Consider the following 24,918-nt stretch of genomic DNA (forward strand, 5'->3'; position numbering starts at 1 on the left):
GTGAGGTTCAAGTGCTGGCTCCTCTCCCCACCGCTTCCTCGTTATTTGTATAGACTTTTACTTATGCACCCTAATTATGTGAAATAATTTTCCCAAACCTTCCTCTCCCTTCTTCCCTCTAGTGTATCCCCCTTTTCCTACCTTTCAAAATCTTCTTTTAAGATCGTCAAGATTTAACAGAATCACTCCCAAGCCTTCCATTTAATTAGATTCCCTTTATGACCCCTGATGATCTTAGAGTTTAGAGGGGACATATTTATTGTCTTCCCAAATTAGAATGTAAGCAGTTTATCCTTGTTTAGTCCTTTATCATTGTTCATTCATGTTTAGCTTTTTACGCTTCTCTTGACTTGTGTGCTTACCCTTAAAAGTTTCTATTAAGTTCTGGTCTTTTCATCAGGAATACTTAGAAGTTCTCTATTTCTTTAAAAGTCCATTTTTCCTGTAGGATTATACTCAATTTTTTGTGGGCTTAGTCATTTTTGGTTGTAAGCCAAAGTATAGTCTTTGCCTTCTGGAATATCATTTTCCAAACTCTTGGCTTCTTTATAGTGGTAGCTGCTAAATCATGTGTGATGCTGACTGTGACTCCTTAGTACTTGACATCTTTCTTTCCCACTGCTTGCACTATTTTTTCTTTGACCTGCAAACTCTGAATTTTGGATATAAAGTGGCTGGGAGTTGTCATTTCAGAGTTTCTTTCAGAAGGTAACTGGTAGTTTCTTTCTATTTCCACTCTGCCTTCTGGTTTTAAGGGATCTGGGCAGTTTTCTTTTATGATTTCTTACATATATGTTTAGGCTGTTTTTTTGGATCATGTCTTTCAGGTCATCCAATGATTCTTAAATTTTTTTCTCCTTAATTTGTTTTCTAGATAAGTTTTATTTTACTATGAGATACTTTATTTCTTCCCCCCCTTTTCAGTTTTTTTTAACTCTGTTTTTTAATTTTTCTTGTTGTCTTATGGAGTCTTTGTCTTCTACTTGGTCCATTCTAATTTTCAGGGAGTTTTTTGCTTGGACAAAATTTTGCAACTCTTGTGTCAAGCTGTTTATTTCCTTTCCAATCTTCCATACTTCTCATTTCTTTTTCATTCTACCCCCCATCTCCTTCCACTTAATTAAAAAAAATCTCTTTTTCTATTTATTTCAGGAATTCTAGCTGAATTTGTGCCCAAATTCTGTTTTCCTTTGAAGCTTTGCTTATAGACATTTCAAGTCATTGCCCCTTCTGGGTTTGTCTTGAGTGTCCCTTTCATCATAATAGCTTTTTATGGTGAGATTCTTTTTCTGTTTGTTCATTTTTCCATCCTATTTCCTGGCTTTGAATTTTATCATAGGTTCCTGCTCTGTACACTTGTGTCCAAAGGTCAAGCTGGTTTTGCTGCTGATTTCTTGGGGTTATTGAGTGTTACATTATTCCAGGATGTTTGGGACAGCTCAGACAGGAGACTTGCAAGCTCTCAGTTCTCCCAAAACAAATCTGATTGTTGCTTACATGTCTAAGTTCCGTATACTCCTGACCTGGGTTTGAGTCTGATCAAGAAGCCTGTGGGCTTGTCTCCTTTGGGGTTCTAGTAGATTGCAATTGAACACAGGTACTCAACTAGCCAGCTGGAAAGCTCTGCTGATTCAGAGTAATAGATTTGTGGGTTTCCCTTTGGTCTGTGATTCTTGCCCTGGTTATTCCTTTACAGGCTTCTGATTGGGCTGGAAGCTGGAACTGAGACCCCATTCCCCTCCTGGAATTTGAGCCTCACAAATGCTGCTTGCTTCTGAACTTGCTCCTTGCTTTGGGAACCCAGTCTAGGACTATTCTTTCTTGGATGGATGCCACCCATAGGTGCAGGTTTCCTCCTCAGCCACCTGGGGTCTACAGTCTGAAGCTGGATAGTGAGGAATAGCTGTCAATTGGCACCTATTCATGCACCTTACAAAAATTTAGATTCCTAAATGCTGAGTCTAGAATCAACTCTTGCTCTCCCATTTTTTCTCTTTAAAAGAAATAAATGTCTATTGATACTTTTTAAAAAATGTCATCTGTTTTCCAGTTTTTGCTTCCCCTTTCCAGAGAGCAATTCCTTATAGAATTCTATACCATGATATCTTACCTGTCTTTCTTAAGTCCTTAGAACTTATGATTGAGGAAATCTGGACATTCTGTTACATGCTCCTTAGGTTTTTAGAGAACTTATTTTAAAGATGGAGTGGTCACTTTCCCTAGGTTCTGCCATCATTTCTATTTCATACAGCTTTTTGGTGAGAATTAGATCAAGAATGACAATTTCCCTGATTGATTCCTCTATCTTTAGAAAGATGAAATTTTAATTAAAGCAAGCCAAGAATTTAGCTGATGTACTTTTGGCATACAGACAATTGTAACAGATGTCCACATAATTTAAGTCTACTCTCCCATCATTACTATATAATGCTTTTGTGCCCAGATTGTGCTCTGTTTTCCAAACTTCTCATTCATTCACTCCTTCTTGTCAAGGTATTCTATGATAAACACTGTTAATACATCTCTTTTTGTATCCAATAATCTTTACTTAAATGCTGTATTATACCATGCTTTCCCCCTCTGGAGTTCCTCATATGAATGTATCGTTAATATAGATGCTACTCTACCCATCCCTTTAATCTATTTTCTTTTGAGATGATTCTTTTGAAGAGTCATTTTCCAGTTCAAAGTCTCATTTTACCAAGTCTTAGTGAAACCTCAGAGGTCATTTGCCTCCTTGGGTTTATGTCCTTAGTTCACCTTCTTCGCAATACTTTGTGCATTTCTAAATAAACATGTGAGATAATGTTTTTTATTCCTGGTTCCTTTTTGGATTTTTTTCTTCTGTGGATTTCTGGGCATCTGTACTGTTATCTTTCTTACATTGTAACTATTCTCTTTTGTAAGTAGTTTGGTGCATTTATGGAGCTAGTTTACTCCTACTCTATTCTTTTTTATTTTTTAAAATATATTTTGTTTAGATTTGCAAGAATGCAGGCAAATATTTATATATCAACACTTATAAGAGACTTCTACCATTCCTGTATTTTAAGCTGGGTTCTAGGAATCCAAAATTGCCTTTCAGATACCATCATCTTAAGCTGTTCACTTCTTAAATTGTCCTTTCTCTTCTGAAGCCTTTATCTTCAATCAGCAACAGTGATGAAAATACCAACTGTGCCTTTAATGTCTTGATTTTATTTTGCTCAAGTCTTCATAACCCTTAACAATGTTTCTGGAGTCTTTCTAGTAGTATCATTTGTGTCCACATAAATCATCAGAAGTTAGTAGTAGTCATTAAGTTACTATATAGATATTAGTTATTTTATTTACTAAACTATGACTTTATAAATGTTGATTTATTGTAGCAAAATAGGGAGCAGGAGAGGCCCTACTAGTAATGTGGTATGACTTTGAAAGAAGTAAGAAGATTATTTTCAAATATATTTCCCTTATCTGGTATAATAATATTTGAAATTCTAACATTAGAGATTCATTCTTTTTGGCTTAATAATTGTCCTATTTCCGTGGCCCTCAATTAAAATAAAATACTCCTGGGTAACAAATTCATGTATAAATTAGTTTATGATATTATTTTTCTCCAAGAGATGACATTAGGTGCTGAGGAGGAGGATTCAGAAAGCAGTGTGGGGAATCAAAACTTGTGTGTGTCTCAGACAGGACTTGAAAATTGTCTCCACTGTTATTTTTCTCTGGTGTTTAATGTAAACTACGTGACTTGATGTCACACAATAAATATCTAAGTGACATGCATGGTGAAATTTTCTGCCATTGAAGGTTTGTGTATTTTTTTTTGAAGCAGTATTTTTTAAATGTCCATCATTATGCTTTCCTGAGTGTTATGCCCTCATTTTACTATTTATCTTATCTGCTCCCCAGGGTATGATTGGAGGAGAGTTGACTTGATTTAAAATTTTTTTTTATTTTTATTTTTTGCCTAGAGCCAATAGAAACTAGTGGAAGCAGGTTTCTTTTCTAAAAACTGTATGGACAAATATCTTCTTAGTAGAGATGGAAGAACACTGATTGCTGGGAAGAAAGGCCATTGGAAAGTGATTATAATTATGGAACAAAATCGCTTTATGGGTTAGACAAATACTGGGGTTTGCAAATAGCTGTTGGAAAAGAGATTTCTCAAGGTCGTGAGATCAAAGTCCTGCTTCAGGTTTAGTATCTTTTGCTTTTTTTTTTTTTTTTTTTTACCGTTGTTGATTGCTATGGAGAACTTTTCTATTATGTCCATCTGCAGGTGACCTGATAGTGTAGCGATACATTGATTACTTTGAGAAGGTCAGAGCTAGAAAATTGAGATGTAGTAGATAGGGCACTGAACTTGGAATCAAGAAGATGTGAGTGCAAATCCTTTTGCAGGTTTTTTAGCTGTGTTACCCTGAACAAGGCACTTAACTTCTCTGGGCCTCACTTTCCTTACCTGTAAAATGAAGGGGTAAGGCCCCTTTCTGTTCTAAATCTACAAGCCTGTGAAATACACAAAAGTGTCTATTCCTAAATGGAAGAAGTATTTGGAAGCTGTTCACCTGTAGAATTATTTAAAACAATTTGTTAATTTGGTTCATTTTCATACACAAATATTGCAAATGAAATACAGTTGAAGGATTCAATGTGTTTTTATTCAACTAAATGTGAACTCAGTAGATGATTTATTTGCCTTTAATAGCAGCACCTTTCCAAGTCTGAATCACCCTCTGGTCAGTACAATTTCATACTCAATTTTTACTACATTAAAAAAAATCTAAAAAAGATAGTTAACTCTGTAAAGTTCCAAATTCTAAACAAAGTCAGGAATGTGTGACTAGGAACAGGTATACTTATATCTATATATCACTGTGGATGAAAATTATCTTTAACATTCATTTTAAATTGTGACAGATTTTCCTCAATGTCTCTACCAGGGCCATTCTAACGAGACTTCTAAAAAAAAACCTAATTAAACTTTTAAAAGACCTTCCACATACATGTAATTGTAACAACCTATCAATTACACTTTCTTCCTGTGCTCTCTTCTGTTTTGTTTCCCTTAGCTTTTTCCTGTCCTCTGATCGCAAAATGGGTACATACTATGCAGCAGAAATACATCATGGTTAAGTGGAAAGAGCATTGAATTTGGAGTGGGATCTGGGAATTAAATCTTACTTGGCTTCAAATTCTGACACTCCCTGTATGCTCTTAGACCTCACTTTCATCTGGAAAATTGAGGGTTTGGACTAGCTGACTTCTGAAGCCCCTTCTATCCCTTGATGTATGATGCTATTAGTCATTCACACCTCATCTGTAAAATGGGGATAAGTTTATTATTGTGAGAAATTTTTAAACATCTGTTTTTTCCCTCCTTGGCAGATGAAGGGGAATTATGGGGGGGGGGCGCGTTCGTCTTCTCATGACGGGCCGTTCCTCTTCTCATGACGGGCCGTTCCTCTTGTCATGGTGGGCCATTCGTCTTCTCGTGGTTGCCACATACTTCAGACCAGGAGGAATTCATTCCTCCTGCTAGCTGTTCTAAGAGTTCGGATAGGGCTCCAGTGCGCGCCTGCGCCCTCTGCTGCTGCTGCTCTCTCTCTGTTTGTCTTTTTGTGTGTATGTGTTTAGAGGGGAGGAGTGTTAGGTGACAGGAGGTGGAGGAAGAGTTCAGCTGGAGTCATGCATAGTCTCGTTCACTGATTTACCGGCGCCAGGACTGAAGCAAGAGGCAAACTCCCTAAACAGCACGCATCTCCTCCGCCTCCACCTTTCCCTTCCCCATCCTGGTGCCCCATTCTAAGGCAGACAGACACACGAGTGAGTAGCTGTTGATTGTGTTCCTTAGCAGCCTTACCTTTCTCTCTTTTTGCTGTTCTTTCTCTCCCTGAACGACTCAATCGAATAACACACCTGCTCACTAGCATCCTCTCTTACAGGGCCTCCCTGGCTCCCCTGTCCGGTGATTGTAGCTCTCTCAGGCCCTTGTTAACGATCCCGCCTGTGTCATTCTTGTGGCTGACGTTCACCCTGCCCTGGATGGGAGTTTGCTGGGATTCCCCGGATCTGTGCTTCTGTAGCCGGTGGGATTCCCTGGGAGCGCAATTCCTACAGGAGCACGGGAGGGGAAACCTAGCTTTGTGAGGCTGTAGGACCCCTACGCTGCAACCATCCTAGAGGAAGTGAGCTAGAGTCTGGTTGAGGGGCAAAGTGGCTGCCGCCAGACGGATCTAGGAGTTTCTCAGTCTCAGCCGCCTCCTCACAGGGCTATTTATTTATTTAAAATCCAGTAGCACAAAGGCAGAGCTGGGACATACACATCGAGATTAGACTGAAGCAGAGCAAAGCGCTGCCCTCCCTAATCCCATCCCCCACTCCTACCCCACCCCCATGCTCTCCCTTTGGCTGCACGTATTTCTGTGACCTGAGGACTAACGTGCGGTTTGGGAGCTGGTTGTGGGGATTTACAAAGACAGCACCTCCACTCTGTACAATCCTGCTGATTCCGAGCTAGTAATGTGTACGTTATTTGTTTTAGAGCGGTTCATCCATCTGTATATGGTAAATGTGTGTGTGTGTGTGTGTATACGCATGCACACGCCACTGGCGTGCACTGTCTGTACGTTCACTTTGTGTAATTATGAAGCTTCTTCCGTACTTACTGTGCCAGCGCTGATCTTATATAGTTATGTGTATGTCGCAGATGGATGTCCGGAACTGCTCTAGGTAGACAGAGAATCGTTCAGTCACCACAGCATTACCCTGCCGCTATTTCTTTGTTTCTTGACATTACCCTCCCTTTCTTCAGCATTGAGAATTCCTGCTTTTAAGATGTTCAGTTTGTAATGGCACCGTGCCCCCAGAGACAGGCTCAGTGTGGGATGCAGCCTTGAATGCCCTTGATATTTGTAATTGAATATTTCTTTCCGTGGGGTTTATTTTTAGTTTTGGAAATAAAGGCGCAGGCATGCTGACCTTTTGCTATGGCTTTTGGCTTTAAATAAAAGGATCTCTTAATTGATGAATTAAACAGACATATATTCAGTAGCGCACATGTGGGTTTGCACAAGCATATGTACATTCTTACACACTCGTAAAGATTTTTTTTTAAGGAGAAGTACAAGAACGCGTCCTCTCTGTGTGTTAACTTTCCTTTGTTCTTATGGATATTTTCTATTTTGGGAAATCAGTAGGAATAGGAAAGGTTACAATTAGTTCCCCCAAATAAAAAGGAAGCTGCTTCTGAGTCATAGCGACAGATTAATAATTATTAACATGTTAAAACAGATGTGCTGCCCATTGCCAAGGGGGCGGGGCAGGGCCGGGGACGTCCGCCCCGTAGACAATGAGAGAGGATCTCTGCCGCCTGGCTCTTATTGTTCCGGAGTCTAAAGACTGAGCCTGACAGCACCCTCCCTCCCCCTCCTCTGGCAGGTTCTTGTCCCATAGCATCGTTCTATCCCCTCTCTGTTCTCTGGGTGGTCCAGCAGATCCCCTGCGCTCCCCACCTCGGGAAGCCGGACGAAAGCTTCTGGCCTCTCTGACCTTTCATTTCTCTTTTTCTCTCTGTGCCTTTCAGGTTGGAAGTTTTTCCCCTCGGGGGTTTTAGGAGCGAGGCAGCGAGGACAGAGCTCCCTTTCACAGCTTCACAGGAAAGGAAGGCGGACAAGGGATGCCGACTAGCCGAGAGAGCCCTGTTCGTCCGCAGCCTGGTTACCGGTCCGTCCAGTGCCCCAGCATTGTCCTAGCACTTTGTGCCTCTGCGTAACCAGCGCTGGGGGCCGGAGGGGTCACGCAGCTTGCCTTTTCAGAGCGCGAGAGGGAGGGGATGCACCCGGGGCAGGCAAGGCGCCCCCTGCGAGCTGCTGACGAGACGTGGTATTCAGTCAGGGCTCATTGGAGGACAGCTGGGGGCATGCGGCCCAGAGCCTGCGGGCCTCCCTCTGAGCGCGGGATGCATTTGGCTTCCGTCTGCTAGTTACTATGACCTGCCCCGCTGCTCAGGGTCCCCAGTTCCGGTCCCACGGCTCTCCCGCATGGGCCCGGCTTTGGCGCCCTGTGCAGGGTGGCTGAAGAGCTTCAGCAGGGTCCTTGTGTGGGATCAGTCACTAACTTAATCTGAATTAAACTTGCCATGGCTGCGCCCGAGTGTGAAGGCGAGGGCATAATGAAGCTTCAGGTGGGAGAGCTGAAGGAGGGAACAGCAGCCTCCGCTGCCCTGGAAGAGGGCAAGCATGAGACCCGTAGGTCCAAAAGTTTGCCAATTCTGAACTCTGCTGGCGGGCGGGACCCCAGTCCCCGGAGGGCAGATAAAAGGTATAGCTCCTTCAGGAGGCCCAGATCGGGCTTTTGTGGTTTCTCAGGGGGCACTGAGGTGAGGCGATGCGTAGACCCAGATCAGGTTCAGCTGGGGCCCAGCTGCTCAGCCTCTTCCCGGACTGTGTTTTCCTGCACTCCTTCCATTTCTTCAGGGATGGTTGGGACCTTAGACTGCAACCACGTGGTCGCCATCGGCAAAAGCCTGTCCGTGTCCTCTACCCAAGGCCTGTCAGTTTCTTCCACCCTGGCAACCCTACAAGGTAGAAGATGCCTCCACGTGGTTTTGACGGATTCCCGTTGCTTTTTGGTTTGCATGTGCTTTCTGACCTTTATCCAGTCATTGATGGTCTCAGGGTACCTCAGCAGTGTCATCACCACCATCGAGAGGCGCTACAGCTTGAAAAGCTCGGAATCTGGGCTGCTGGTCAGCTGTTTTGACATTGGGAGCCTGGTTGTGGTTGTTTTCATCAGTTATTTTGGAGGCCGGGGCAGGCGGCCTCTGTGGCTCGCAGTGGGTGGACTCTTCATTGCACTGGGGGCTGCCCTGTTTTCTTTACCTCATTTCATCTCTCCACCGTACCAGATTCAAGAACTGAATTCCTCAGTTTCCAACGAGGGTTTGTGTCTGAATGGCAACAGCAGTGCCAGGGACCTTTTGGAGTCATCTCTCTGTTGGAAGGACTCTGGCGGTAATGATCACTCGCTCTATGTAGCTTTATTCATTGGTGCACAGGTTCTCATTGGTATGGGCTCCACTCCTATTTATACTCTGGGACCAACCTACTTAGATGACAATGTCAAGAAAGAAAATGCATCATTGTACCTAGGTAAGGCATTCTTGCGGTCTTTAACAGTATCCAACTTCAAAATCAATGACCAAAATGTGTTTCCTTGTGAGAAGCCACCTTTTCCCCTCGCTACCACAAAATTTCAGACTACTTGACTTAGTTTGACGGTGATGCTTCCCATTCTTTTTGTGCCCCATTGGTGCTGTTTTCAGGGAGTTATTTTGGAATGACAGTTGTCACCCAGGGTATAATGAATAAGTTTCAAACTTATTTTTTCATTCCCAACCACAGATGACTTTTGATGTGAATGAAGATGATAATGAAGATGTTGATTTTTCTCTCCAGGTTATGCTTCTTGCCTCTTTTCCCTTTCTATTTTGCATTGTTTTTGGAGAAAGTCAGATCTGTCAGTTGTGCTTCAAAACAACTGATCTAAGAGGCTGTGTGGGAGTGTAGCAGTGAGCTAAATTTTGGGTTGTTTGTTGCTTTTATTTCATTCCTCCTCATAATAGCAAGGATAAGCAAGAATTAACTGCAATGAAATTAGCTTTATTGCAGCCATATATATGTATACATACATGTATGTATATATGCTATACATGCATATGTAAGTATATATGTGTATATATATGTGTGTGTGTGTGTGTGTGTGTGTGTGTGTATACATATATAAAATGTATTGTACTTGTGCCTCTGGGGGAAAAAACGTGAATGACATTAAGTACACTAACTTACATCGGATTAACTTTATGACTACTGAATTCAACTTTTTTTTTGTGAGACAGTGGGGTGAAGTGACTTGCCTAGGGTCACACAGATAGAAAGTGTCAAGTGTCTGAGGTCATATTTGAACTCAGGTCTTCCTGAATCCAGGGCTGGTTACTGAGCCATCTAGCTGCCCCCAATATATTCTTGCCAAGAAGTGGCTTTTGGATATTAATATTCAGCTGTGTAATTGCAAAATTCACCCCTATTCACTCCCCCCCTTTTTTTCTTGCTGAGAGCAAAGAGGAATATATGAGGTGATATTACTTGAAGAATGGTGTGAACCCTGGCAGCCAGTGCAACTGGGAGCCCAATTCCTCCTTGAGAAGGTAACTTTGAGTGTCCATACCAGCAGTCCACTTCAGAACTGAGTCTTGTATATGAAGATTTGGTGAATATGCCGAAAGTTTTTCTATTGAAGTCTCTTCTTCTTTTCACTATCCTTTGTGGAATGAGCAAACGAGGATATTATTTTTAGAAGGTCAACAGGCATAACACTCTGGAGTATTCATTAGATTTAGTTATTTAAATGTACCAAGAGTCCAGGGTTTTAGAAATTTCAAAGGCTACTAATAACCATGCAGATGCAATCGGATTATATAATCTTTCCCCCAGAGCAGAGATAATTATTGTCAGAATCTGCTATCGATAAGGTATGGGAGTTGTTTAATCACATCAGAGAAAAGACTCCTAGGTTTTATTTTTATTCTCAGAGAAAAGAAGAATAGTAAGGGGAATAGTAAGGGCGCGGTACAGAACCATTTCACTTATCACCTTGCCTCAAACTGCTCTTAAAACACAGGGAAAAAATCCCATTGTCTTTCATTCCATTGGCATGAATTTAATTCCATTGGCAGCAATGGACGTTCTTTATAACAACTGAGAAAATATATCAATATCAAAATATAAAAGCCTTGTGAGGCAGAAAACTAGCCTTTTCTCTCCCAAACAGCAGGAAAAGTAAATAACAACTCTCTAAAAGGTATAGATAGATAAGTATTGCTAGAATTTGTCACAAACAACCTACCTTGAAGTTTTAACCACTAGGGAGCAGGAAGTAGTGGAAAGTGTACTAGGCCTGAAATCAGGTGATTTGGGCTCAAATCACAGTTCCTTACTAGATGTATGACCACAGGCAAGTCACTTCAATCTTGCTGAGCCTTAGTTTCCTGTCCTGTAAAATGAGAATAATAATAATATTAGTACCAACTACCTCACAGGCTTATTTTGGTGAGGAAAATATTACGAAATCTTAAAGTGTATTATTGATAAACTGTAAATCTTTAAATGTGAATACTTATATTAACTTTCAGAGATTATTACCTAGTACTGTTGACTGTGACAGACCCCAATGTGTAAAGAAAAAAAAATCCTCCATATACCTTTTCAAAATGGGGTCATGGAAGGTAATATACAAGGAGGAAAGTGTGTTATTTAGTTTACATTTGTGGTGTTGGGTTGGGTTTTTTTTTTTAGATATTTGGGAAATTTTGGACTGAGGCTTTTTACATTATTTACCTTTAAGAAACCTGTAAGAACTGAGATTCTCAGGCACACAAAGTACAAAGAAACTGAAACACATGCTCGACTATTCAGCAGAACTGTAAAGTTATGTGCAGAAGGGGGCAGAATTTTTGGAATGATGTATTCTTGATCAGAAATGTAACCATTCTCCAAGCCCTTTACAGGCAATATTAAGAGCTCCCTTGGTGAAAAATCAAAAGTAGATAGAAATTTTAGTAATCGGAGGCAGTCTGAATATCAGTAAAGCTCAGAGATTAATCTTGGTCTTTTGAAATATCCGTGTTCATACATGGAGGTCATTTTAGAGAAAATGGGTAATCACAGATAAGATGTAGAGTTTTTATTACTAAATACGTAAAGTACTAACCAATCATGTTTTGGTATTAAAAAGCAATCTGGAATTAGGAAGAACCATCTAGATAAGTATTAATTCTTATATTTTGAAATGTGGAAGAGGGAAGGTGATGCTTTTGGGGAGAGGAAATGACTCCACAATTATAGGAAAAGAAAGGCCAAAAGAGAAAAAAGGGGGAAGACTGGGAAAGTATGTGGGGAAGCTGAGAAAAAGAAAGAACAGAGAGGAGGCGGATTCCTAAACTAAACAGAAAAGTTGGACCCAGTTTTTTTTTTAATGGAGAAGATAGTAAATGCCACCTTAAAAATATTTTACAAGGGAACTTTTAGTGACAAGGTATTATAGTGGTCTCACTGAGTTCTCTAACTAAGGGTTAATCCCAACTTCTTATGTTGTTTAACTCCTCTAAGTTTTGTCTAAAATATAATAGTCTGCTTTCTTGTCTTAATGTAATATAATGAACAAAATTTAATTATTTTTGATTACTAAAATTCTTTTTTTTTGGCAAGGCAGTTAGGATTAAGTGACTTGCCCAGAATCACACAGCTAGTAAGTGTTATGTGTCTGAGGTTGGATTTGAACTCAAGGTCCTCCTGACTCTAGGGCCAGTGCTCTATCCACTGAGCCACCTAGCTGCCCCCTAAAGTTCTTACAATGCTTCAGAGTGGCTATTCTGTACCTCTAATTAGTACATTAGAATGGACTGGAGATGTACAAATTGGGATTATGTTTACTGACCCCAGGGAATGCCTTCAAAGTTACTATTTCAATAAAACCCTGATGTTAATGTATTAATATGTTTCTCTTCTAAAAATAAAATGAGTTTTAAAAAAATTATGGTATATGAAACTTTGCGAAGTCTCAGTTGAGTTTCCGCTGAGAATTAGTACATGGTCCTCTCTAGTGAGCTGAAATGAGGGCACCCAAAGAGTGAGTATACGGAAGAAATATTTGGACACAATTGGAAGAGCAGCATAAAGTGATACAGCTTGGTTTCTGTGCTTCTATAAAACAACCTAAGTAGCCTGGTCTGCATTAATAACCAGAGATAACTACTTTGAACCACATTATTGAGATAATTGTGAGCTGAGACATACTCAGGACAAGAAATCTACAAAAGGGCAAATCTGTTCCTTTCATCTCTCAATAGTAATCAGTGAAATAGATTCATTCTTACAGTGGTCCCTTATGACTATTAACATGGCCATATTTAACGTTGGCCATAGAGCTATAACTAAGGGTAGTGTTGCTGGGGCTTTATACCTAGGGTGCTAATACCTGTAGGAGTCCTTGCTGTGAACTAAGTACTTTTCAGTTGGTTCTCTGCTCTTTTAGGCTCCCACCACCCCATGGATCTCATTCCTTTCCTATCATCACCTTCCCTTATTGCCAGGCCTCTTGTCTACCTTATCTCCCCTTTCTACTTCCTTCCTGAGGTTGGTGGGTCTGGGATCAGATTCCTTGAGAGACAGGCCGCCCCCCTCCCCTGAAACAAACACACCTTAGAGAATGGATCGTTCTCTGTGTTATCCCCTAACCAGTTGAATTACCCTCAGCTATCAGAATTTCTAGTTCTGACATGGGCTGAATTGCCATCCATTCTACATAACAGAATGAGTTGCAGACTGAAAGGCCTTTCACACTTGGACACGATAACCCCTCAATCATCCCTATAATGGAGCAATTAGCGACAATGTTGGTGGTGGGCAGAGACACAGTGTGTGGTTTTCATGTATAACATTATAAATAGAGTGATGATTAGTGGGAAGATGTGACAGAATAGGAAAGATCCCTAGCAGCCTTTCCTTCCAGGTGCGGTTTGTGTTTCATGTAAAACTGTAACAGTCCTGCTTCATTGCTTTATGTGGGGTGAAGGTGAAAGTGGCTTTTCTCACTAAATGGGCCATTTTATTTGTGGTGTCTGTTCACTCTGCTGGTTTGTCAGTTGCTACTGGTTCCTGCAATACTGCAGCAGTAACACATTGTGGCCTATACAAAGTTCGCTGACAGAAGGCAGCTTTGTAAAGCACTTAGCACAGTGCCTAGCACATAGAAACCACTATATAAATTTTAGCTATTATTACCTCTATTTTTACAGATAAGAAAATTGAGTTAGGTCAAATGAAGTATCCATGGAATCAGTCAGAAAGTATTGGGGGAGGGTTTTGAAACCAGGTCTTCACTAAGTCTGATATGCTAGACAATATCCCATGTTTTGTCAGTGTAGAAGGGACATTGGACTAATGGTCAACAACCATCTGCCACTGGCTAGCTCTTGACCTTGGACAATGTACTTTACCTCCATGTTAAGTCCCAGCTGTAAAACAAAGAGAGTGGAGTAGGTCATCTTTGTTCATGTGATTAGTGAGCCAACCTACATGACCTAATCACTGATGAAGGAGCCTGGCAGAGTTGATTCTAACAGCAATAGGGGAAAAAATGGATCCAGACACTGATGACAAGACATTTGTTGCTCTGATTTTATCTTGCTGACTAGTAGGAAGTTTTCATTTGCTAGCAATGAGTTGGCAATCAGAAATTTCAAGTTCTGAGCGTTCAGGATTCTTTAAGGAATCAGGCGGTGGGCACATCTTCACTTTTTTCTTTTTGTATAGGGTGACTTTTTTTTAAAAAAAAAGTACTTATTACTGCTTGAGGAGAAATCTAGGTACCCTGAGAAAGTAAGTTGTGTGTGGTATTATGTGGTGTGGTGTGGTGTGTGTGTATGTGTGTGTGTGTTTGTGTGTGTGTATTTGACTGGACCTGTGATTTCAATTGGTGAAAAGAGTTCTTGGTGAGGATGTTCTACTGGTGCCTTTTCTGCAACTTAGGGTCTTACAAGTCACAATGAGTGACTTGTTTAGGATCGAACAGCCTGTATGCTTCAGTCAGATGCCACGTCTTCCTTACTTCAGGGCTAACTTTGTTTTTGCTATGCCATCTTGCTTATTTTGCAAGGGGATAATCTCTCCTGAGATGCCTGATGGCAACCTGATTTCAGCTAGGGCAAAATGTGCAGTTAGAAAGAAATGTAAAACAAATAAGCAGCAAAATATACCTAGTATGTTTTTCCATAGAGCTTCAGTGGAGAAGTCTTCCCTTCCCTTCCCTTCCCTTCCCTTCCCTTCCCTTCCCTTCCCTTCCCTTCCCTTCCCTTCCCTTCCCTTCCCTTCCCTTCCCTTCCCTTCCCTTCCCTTCCCTTCCCTTCCCTTCCCTTCCCTTCCCTTCCCTTCCCTTCCCTTCCTTCCCTTCCTTCCCTTCCCTTCCCTTCCCTTCCCTTCCCTTCCCTTCCCTTCCCTTCCCTTCTCTTCCCTTTCCCTCCCTTTCCCTCTCTTTCCTTTCCTTCCCTCCCCTTCCCCTTCTCCTTCCCCTTTCTTTTCCCTTTTCTTTTCCTTTTTTTCTTTTTTGCATTTGTGGTGTAGCGAAAAAAACACTGGTCAGTTAGAAAGCCTCAGCTCTATTCTTGGCTCTATTGATAACTAACATGATTTTGGGAAAGATGTGTTATGTCTCTGAATGTTTCAGTTTTCTCATCTGAAAATCCAGGGAATTAAATCAGGGATTCTTAATGTGTGTGTGTGTGTGTGTGTGTGTGTGTGTGTGTGTGTGTGTGTTGTGTGTGTGTCTATGTCTCTGTTAGATCCTTTTGGTTGTCTGATGAAGCCCATGGAACTCCTGAACTAGATGACCTCAAAGAGTTCTTCTCGCTGTAAAATTCTACAAAGACCAAAACCAAAACCAATCCCTGTTCTTTAGAAGCTTACATTCTATCCAGGGAGACAACACACACAGCACATTCAGGATAGTTATACATTGGTTACAGTCCTCTATTTTTATAGGTTTGAGGAAGGATGTATGAGTGTGACAAAGCTAGGTAATGGATTTCCAGAAGTCACACATGAAAATCAATCATAACTATCCTGAATGTGCTGTATGTGTTGTCTCCCTGGATAGAATGTAAGCTTCTGAAGAACAGGGATTGGTTTTGGTTTTGGTCTTTGTATCCTCAGCACCACACTGGCAAATAGTAGGTACTTAATAAATGCTGATTGATTGATATTCCATATATTGGCTTAGTAGCATTTACTCATCTGTTCATTCAATAGTACTAGGAACATTAGAAGATTGTATAATTGTTTTAAAAGTAAAAATTACCAAGAAATTAGCCGTTAGCTCCTTTTGCATGTATTGAATGCACCATAGTTTTTCTTAGGAGCCCTAACCTTTTATGTGATAGAGCCTTACACATTCCTGAAAAATTGTAAAGTGTAAGTCCTAGGGAGGAATTAGGATGTTAAAACTTTGGCTCTGGTTCTATGTCCCTTGCAAATGTAAGTTGTCAAAATTAACGTTAAATATTAACAATAAAAGATGGCAAATCCAACTGGTATGGCTTGGCAATGCCTACACTACCTGTTCTCTCAGAGGACTTTTTATACTGACTGACCAGATTTATGCTGAGGTGAAGCTCTGACATCAGAATGAATGACCTTTTACCTTGGAGCATTTGATGCCTTTCTTTGGTTCCTTTTTCATGTAGCTTCAAATCAATTGATGGTAAAATCAGAAATCCTCAGAACTGGAATTTTTGCAAGGCAGTCAGTGTTAAGTGACTTGCCCAGGGCCATACAACTAGTAAGTGTCTAATGTCTGAGGGCAGATTTGAACTCAAGTCCTCCTGACTCCAGGGCTGGTGCTCTATGTACTGCACCACCTAACTGTCTCAGAACTGGAGTTCTGATGGCAGAGGGAAAATTGTCACTGTGAAATTAACATTGTTGCCCAATTGTGTCTGCATGGGCAGGTGCAGTATTTGTATTCATGATGTGTGAATACGTGCTCAGAACATGTTTGATAAGTGAATAGACGACTTTGTATGGCAGACCAACTGGAATCAGAGTCTCCATTCAACTCCAAGAGGCTGTAATTGAATTGCAGAAATTTCAAGGGTCTGAAACATCATTGCTCACATTCGAAAAACAAACAAACAAACAAACAAACCAAAGAGTGTTAAAACTAGAAGGGACTTTGCAGACAATTTGATCCAAGCCTTGACTTTCCGTCATTCAGAATTGCTTGTCTATATCAATCTGTTAATGGGTTGGTCTTGACATTCAATTCTGAGAGAGCTAGAGATTTAAGATGTACTTTTTCTTTTTAAATGAAAAGATGGAAAGAAGTATTGTTTAGCTGATTAGGGTAAGCCATTGGGACTCATACATCTTGGACTTTATTATTACTTTTTCATTCTTAATGAAGAATTTGTAAAATAGGAACAATGTGTCTCTACATTTGCAGATGACAAATAATCATTGATGTTTGTCTAGAAATATACCTATGCACCCAAAAATTTTCTTCCAGCCTCTTAATTTCTGTTGCCAGGGGAACTGACCCTAATTGAACTGAATTACAATGACTTGCCTGTAGGTACAGATGTAGTGCGAGACAACAGCACCTTTTAACAAGATACAAAATCTTCCTGATACTTTTTTTTGGGTGTAATTTTCTGTGAAGAAATTAATTAATTTTGTTTTTAACTATGTAAAACTTTAAAATTGTGATTTCCAGTTTTGGTTTTATAAATCTCTAAGACATCCTCATTATTTCAATGGGTGAAATAAAATCCTCAAAACATAGTTTATATTAATTTATTTTAGTTTTCAAATATGCCACGTAGCACTTCTTTTAAGAACATTGATTTGGTATATATGTGTATATGTATGTACTTGATTCTCTTCTACTGGATATTATTTTCTTTCTTGGTTCTCATGACACTATTCTCAGTTTTTTGTTTTTGTGTTTTTTTGCTTGTTTAACTGCTCCTTCTTAGTCTCCTTTGCTAGATCTTCATCCATGTCACACTCCCTAATGTTGAATGTGTTTCAAGACTTTGTCCTGGGCCCTGTTCTCTTTTCTCTCTGTTCTTTTTGACTTGATGAACTCATTAGCTGTCATGGATTCAATTATAATCTATATGCAAATGATTCCTACATTGATATCTCCACCCTTGGTCTCTTCCCTGAGTTCAAGTCTTGGATCATTAATTTTCTGTTGCGCATTTTGAAATGGATGTCCTGTAGCAACTGAATGTCAGTGTGTTCAAAACAGAAACCATCTTTATCCTCAAAACCTCTCCCCTGCTGACCTTCCCTATTTTGATTGAGGACACCACCATCCTTACTTAGGTTTGCAACCATACTGCCATCCTCAACTTATAATTTTCAATCAACCAACATGTCTAATCAATTACCCTCCACCATAACTCTTCTATATATTCCCTTTCCTCTACTCACATTGTCTCCACTTTAGTTCAGGACTTCATCAACTCTCATCTAGAACATTGCAATAATCTTCTAATTAGTCTCCGTGCCCTTAAGTTTGTCCTCATTCCAATCCATTCTCCATACAGCTGCAATAGTGTTTATCCCAAAGACTAGGTCTCACAATGTCATCCCCCTTCCTCAAAAATTTCTGATGGTTCCCTATTCTAGAATCACACACAAAAATTCCTAAATTTAGCATTTAACCTGGCTCCTTCCTAATTTTCCAATGTTCTTTCATATCACTACCCTCCATGCACTCTACAGTCTAGCCATATTGGCCTAATTACTGGTTTATATGCACAAATGCTCCATATTGCAGTCTCTGTGCCATGGCATCAGCTGTCCGCCTTGCCTGCTGGTATCTATCCGTCAGGTTACCTTTCGTCAGCTCTGTATGTGAATACACACATATGTGTGATTTCATTGGTGTAGGGCACTATTAGATAAGGAAACTCCCTCTATCAATGCAGATCAGCACCTGTTCTGCAAATTATAGTCTTAGAACTGTCGGGGTCACTTGTCCAGACTCACAGAGCCATTATGTGTGTGTTGTAACAGGCAGGACTTGGAATCTGGGCATCTGGAGTCTGAAGCAAGCTTTCTCTCTACCATGCTACCCTGTCTCTCTGGTAGGATGTTACAATTTCTTTAAAAAGTTCATAATAACCAATTTAAAACACCAATTCCCCACCTTTCCCCCGGGATTTCCCCTCCTGAATACATTTTGTTGTTTTTTGCTTTGATTCTATAGGTACTCTCTGAAGGCTGAGCTCATAGGTCTAGAAAAAGTTGGGGAACTTCCATGTAAGAGAACAAATACTCCACAGGAATCTTTTTGTTTTCTCTTTCTTCTTGCTTCTCCCACCTCCGTTTTGGCAAACATTACTTTAGATCTCAAGTCTTTAAGATGTCCCTGTTGTGTAGTGGTAATATAGTATATCTGTTAAACCTTTGTGGATTGCCAATCTGTAATTCAACACACACAAAATCCTAAATTTCAGTATGATTTTGGATAAACTACTTAACTTCTCTGGTCCTCATTCTTCTTGTTTGTAAAATGAAGGGGTTGGATGAGGTGATCTGTAAGACCTCATCTAGCTCTAGATCCTCCTTATGTTAATGAGGCAAGCTATTACTTATTTTGTAAATTAACATGGCTCAGGCCTGAAGTGCTAATGGCTTGAATTCTTCTTTTTTTTTCATATCAGAGTGGAATGAATGTCTGTCTCAAAACCTGCATTTAATAACTCTTTCTTGACTGCTGACAGTGGTGACCATCTGTTGGGCAGGACCTGAGCCAGTCTGAAAACAGGACATGTTAGTTTCATGAAGTCAGAGATAGCAAACAGTGATGTTCTTGGCTGAGCAGTGTGAGTAATGCTGAAACTGTCTCTCTTCTGTAGGGAGTTCCCTCTGGATGATGGGAATGCTGCATTGATTTATTTCTTCATGCTCCTTTGTGCTTACTCATATGTATTTATGTTTACTAGACAAAGTAAAGATTGTTAACAGGGAGGAGAAAGACAAAGACTGTGGAGGCATAAATGGCTTCCAAATTATGTGGTTTTACAACTGACTCTGGAGAAATATGTTAAAAGCTTCAGAGTATGGTCAAATGTAATTGCTAAGGAACATGGGGAACGAGGTTTAAATAGCGTCTATATATGCTCATCTAAGATAGGGCAACTTATAGATTACTTTTTGTTTTTGTTTTTAATTCTTTCTAGACTACAAACCTCCTGTAAGCCTCTGACAAGGTCTCCCTCTGTGAGTCTACTAGTTTGTAAGTAAAAAGGGCAATTATAGAGACCTTTGTGACACAGGGTGGGTGAATGGCTCTTGGGAGACAGTGTGGTATGTTATAAAGTATCCCAGATTAAAAATGAGAAGACTTGGTTTTGATTGATTTAAAAAAAAATTCTGCTCTCAATTTCCTAATTACTTCCCCTACCTCCTGTCTCCATAAAACTTTTTCTTCCAAGAATTTCATACAATTAATTAAAATAGACCAACTCATTGGTTATATTTGATGATGCATGCCTCATTCTGCACCACTAGTCTACCACCTCCTACCAAGAGGAGGAAGGAATACTTTACCAACTTTTGGGGTTGAATCCCAGTTCCACCACTTAGTAGCCATGTCACTGAGGGCAAGTCACTCAACTTTCCTCAGGCTCAGTTTCTTCATTTATAAAATGAGGGTAATAATACTTTCACTCTCAACAGATTCGTGAGGAAAGTACTTTGCAAATTATACAGGCCTAAACAAATAAGAATTGTTATGATCTGGTGATGGCCCACCCAGATACTATTATTTTTCCTGGCTTTTGCACTACAAAGGAGAAGTAGAGATAGATTGTTCATAGGTACTGGGGACCTGATACCTCAGAAACCCAGGTTTGTGTCTCACTTACGGCTCTTTGCTGACTATTTGTCTAATTTTCCATGACTGGAAAATAGTGTGTAGGTACCTTACATAAAGCAAAGCAAGTAGCAAAGGTGTCTACCATATTTTTAGGAGCCAATCTTGCAACAGCACACAGAAGACATAATAATTATCTTTGCCTAATAATAATGTTGATAATTATCACCTTATAACTAGCCTTGGTGAAGCATGGTAATGAAATGTTCTATCCAAACTAGTCTTAATTGATTCAAATGATTTGGTCACTTTTCCAGTTCCTTCCAGGAGACTTGTCTACAGTCTGACAGATTACTTGTCTGTCCCTTCTTTATATGGCAACCAACATTTTCACACTTGTTTTATTAGCAGCTGGATTTCAACCAAAAATATTTATTTTCCCTCTGTGGGGTTAACAGCTTTCCATATACTTAATGTTAAATGATTATTGCATGTTATTTAGATGCCACTTATAGTCACCAGAGCATAAATTTAGAACTGCCCTGCCCCACATTTTAGAGATGATGAAATTAAGCCTGGAGAAGTTTAATGACATGCCTAAGTGGCATGGCCAGAAGTCAGACTTAGATCCTTTGCCTCCAAATCCAGCAATTTGTTTTGCCTCAATAAACTTGTATTCAGTTATTATACAGTTTCAAAATTAATAATTTTGGTAGCCCTTTTATATATACAGGTTATATATAAAAGTTGACTAGCACTCAGATGGGTATACAAGGTGTGGCTTCAGGCTACACCAAAAGGAAGAGGGGATGGAAGAGGAAAGGACAATATCAAGTAGAGGCATATAAAGGAGAGAACAAAGCTTATAACAACCGGCTATTTAGAATGACTAGGCTTAAGTATGATGAGATACTTATTTTCCCTCTACATATATATGTATATTATATATACACATATGTATATGTGTGTATATATCTATCTGATATATATATAAATCTCAATTTACAAAACACAAGTTTTTGCCAAAGGCAGGATAGAGTTATTGATCATGTTACAAAAGATTCACCAGAGAGTTCATTCAAATGTTGAGCTCTTTTAGCACAGATGATTCTCACCATACTTAAGCCTAATGCAGGTGTATGTGTTCTTTGTATAGAACAGTCACTCTAAAGAGTCAGTTGCCATAAGTTTTGCTTCCTTCCCTTAGGCCTCTACCTGAGATTTCCCTTCCCTCCTCCATCCCTTCTTCCCTTTGCAAAGTCACACCTTGTGCCCCCATCTGCATGCTAGTCAACTTTTTTCATCTTGTCCCAGTGTCATTGGTGACCCAGATGGCAATCCTGGTTGTGATGGATGGGAAGAGGAAAAAGGTACTTTGGCATTTTGTTCTTGTCACGTGAATGACATGTGTTCCTTCCTAGTTTTTCATGTTTTCAATAATGTCTTATATGACACTTATCATGAAAAAATTATCCTTGGTAATACGCCATGATCTGTGTAGCCATGTTGTGCATCTTCCATTGCCCTTTGAGTTTTTTGTCATTTTAATTGTTCTGAGACTGTGGTGAGAGAATATTAAGGAGAGAGGATTCTGTGACAGGAAACAGTTTGGTATCATTGAAAGCACTGTAAACTTACCAAAATACAGTCCAGCCTGATCTTCTCTTACTCAATCCTTGGTCCAAGTTACAACAGCACTTGTTACACTGCAGAACTTGCTCAAGATTGACATTTTGATGGAACTCATTCAATGGACTGGCCTCATAGCTTAGTGTCATAGTCTGGGCAATATGTGGTTTTCATCCACTTTGTTTTTCTAATTTTAGTGGCTTGACTAGTTTCTTTCATATTGCTGTGGAATTCACTGAGAAGATTTTGTAATGTTCTGTGGCTATATGCAATTAGCACAATATTGAGGAATAGGAACATTTAGAAACCCTCATCCCCTAAAGAGTAGGCTTTATTTCATTTGAATTGGTATGTAGGATCTCATTACTACAAGTTTCTTATCCTTTCCCTTTTTTCCTGCTGGGTAGTGAAGTGAATTGAGAGCTGGGACTGGAATCAGGAAGACCTGAGTTCAAATCTGCCCTCAGACACTTAACGAATTATATGATTCTGGGCAAATCACTTAATTTGTATCTTCTTCAACTTCCTCAACTGCAAAATGCAAATCAAATGAGATAAAATTTGTGAAACATAGTACTTTGTACATAGTAGGAACTTAATAAATGCTTGTTCTCTTCTTCCCTCCTCATCTAAGAGGTCTAGTCCTCCTTTTAGGTATCCCCTACTGAGGAGATTTCCAGAAAATAGGTTTTTCCTATGTAATGTAAATAAATTTTATTTATTTTTCTTTTTTGGTATTTATGTATAAATACCCACACTATATGAGTGGAAAAAGATGGGATGTTGATGGGTAGAAAAAGGGGAGTAGTAGGAAGTCCTTCTAAACTGTGTTTCTTCAAAAGGTTTATGATTGGTTTATGATTTCATTGGTATAGGATAGGCATTTCCCCTTACACCAGTCAACATATAACTTCTCCACACATTATTCAGACCATTTTTATGAATTTCTCTGGCCAGAAAAATTCATCTCCCGGTGTGTTGTGCCATAGTAGGCACCTAGTAAGTGTTTGTTGAACAGAATTGAATTAGTTTGGTTGCCAACCTACCTGTTGAAATTAAGAACAACAAAAGAGAGAGACCTAGAAAATCATGAGAATTGTCTTCAGGACTAGGTGGGAGAGTAACCTTGATAAAGGGGAGTCACTATGGTAAGGAAGGCTGGAGGGCCTGGAGTTACTGGTGACGCAGTTGAAACAGCCATGCCTGTCTTCCAGGCATCCCTCATTCCCCATCCCTGCCTTTTTGGAGTCCTTGGTCCGGAGGTGAGGCCATTTCAACCGAGTAAGTACTTGGCTGAAATGGCCTTAGCTCTCATTCAGCCACACCTCTGTCCTCATTCCTGCCTGCTGGAATCCCTGCCCTAGGCCAAAGACACCTATCTCCAATAAGGGAGAGATGAGTTCCTGTTCTTATTGTAGGTGTTGCAGTTTTTTGTTTTGTTTTGTTTTTTGTTTTGAGGCTGAGTTTCTCTATCTGACCCAGGCTGGAAATATAGCAGCCACACATGTGCTTAACCCTGAAACTGATTAGCACAAAAGATTTAACCTATTCAGTTTATCCAGTGTAGGGAGTTTGCCCCCTTTAAGGCAACCTGGTGGCCCTCTGCTCCTAGGGGCTCACCATATTGTTTGCAGATACCCAATTGGCTTTTGCTACTGCAGTTCATAACTTCTGAACTCAAGCAGCTACCAGCCTTAATCTTTTTAGATTCAGGGACCACAAATGTGCATCACCATTCCTTGCCTTGAAGTTGAAATTCTGGGTGCATTTTTTCATAGAAACATTACTGTTTGTTGTGGTTATATTCTATACAGTGCTGGATAGGTCATGGGTAGAAAAGGATTTTGTTGGTTGACCTGTAGAGCATTGCTTTCCGTGAGTAACTGTGGACTACTTCATACTTAACCCATTATTTGATCCACAAACATTTAATTTGCACGGAACTGTCTAGAAACACGTCTATTATGTCAAATGACACATCGTTCTATAATCTGAGATCTTCCTCATTGATTGAAGAATCAGACTATTTTGCCATCCCTTTTATATTTGTCCTCATATCTTTTATTTAGCATCATCTGTGATTTGAATTTGATGGCTATTAATCTTTTCCAAGTTGTCATTAGTAAAGCTTACTACCAGTCATATGGCCTCCCATGTAGACCTTCCCTAACTCTTAAATGTTATTTGTTCATCATTACTCTGTCTCAGTTTCCTCCTGCTTCTTTACAGGAGTCTTCTGACCCTTTCATGGTGAGGTAATCAGTGTTAAGTGACTTGCCCAGGGTCACACAGCTAGTAGGTGTCAAGTGTCTGAGGCCAGATTTGAATTTAGATCCTCCTGACTTCAGGGCTGGTCTCTATCTATTGTACCACCCAATGGTGGTGCCCCAATGAATGTGTCACTCTTTTTTTTTATTTCCTTGTGAGGCAATTAGGGTTAAATGAGTTGCCCGGGGTCATACAGCTAGTAGGTGTCAAATGTCTGAGGCTGGATTTGAACTCAGGACCCCCTCTCTCCGGGGCTGGTGCTCAATCCACTGTGCCACCTAGCTGCCATCTAGCTGTCCCCCTGCTCCCATCCGCTTCTTTACGGGAGTCTTTTGACAACTTTCATGGTGAGGCCATCTGAAATGACATCTAGCAGCTCTCAGTCAGATACCTATTAAAGTAATTATGTCTGTTAATTCAGTAATTCAACAAGAAAAGAATTTGATGTATCATGGGGTTTATGTTTTGGGAAAAAAAATATGACCAGACTTTTTTATTGTTTATCATTCTGTTGTCATCAAGTTATTTATAATTTTTCTTTTCCCTTTTTGGAATTATGTCAATCAATTAATTTGAATATTGAATTGA

At 40.0% G+C, this 24,918-nt stretch overlaps 1 protein-coding gene across 1 annotated transcript in view; it reads left to right on the forward strand.

The window, feature by feature from the left end:
• The first annotated feature begins 7,205 nt into the window (after nt 1-7,205).
• The window catches only part of SLCO5A1 (solute carrier organic anion transporter family member 5A1), a 165,042-nt gene continuing 147,329 nt past the window's right edge, over nt 7,206-24,918 (forward strand). Inside the window, 1 exon segment of the mRNA XM_021002071.2 lies at nt 7,206-9,143. Coding sequence (XP_020857730.1) covers nt 8,132-9,143 — 1,012 coding nt within the window. The 5' untranslated portion in view covers nt 7,206-8,131.

The sequence above is a fragment of the Phascolarctos cinereus genome, unplaced genomic scaffold (assembly GCF_003287225.1).
Source record: "Phascolarctos cinereus isolate Bilbo 61053 unplaced genomic scaffold, phaCin_HiC Scaffold_4;HRSCAF=312, whole genome shotgun sequence".
Lineage (NCBI taxonomy): Eukaryota > Metazoa > Chordata > Mammalia > Diprotodontia > Phascolarctidae > Phascolarctos > Phascolarctos cinereus.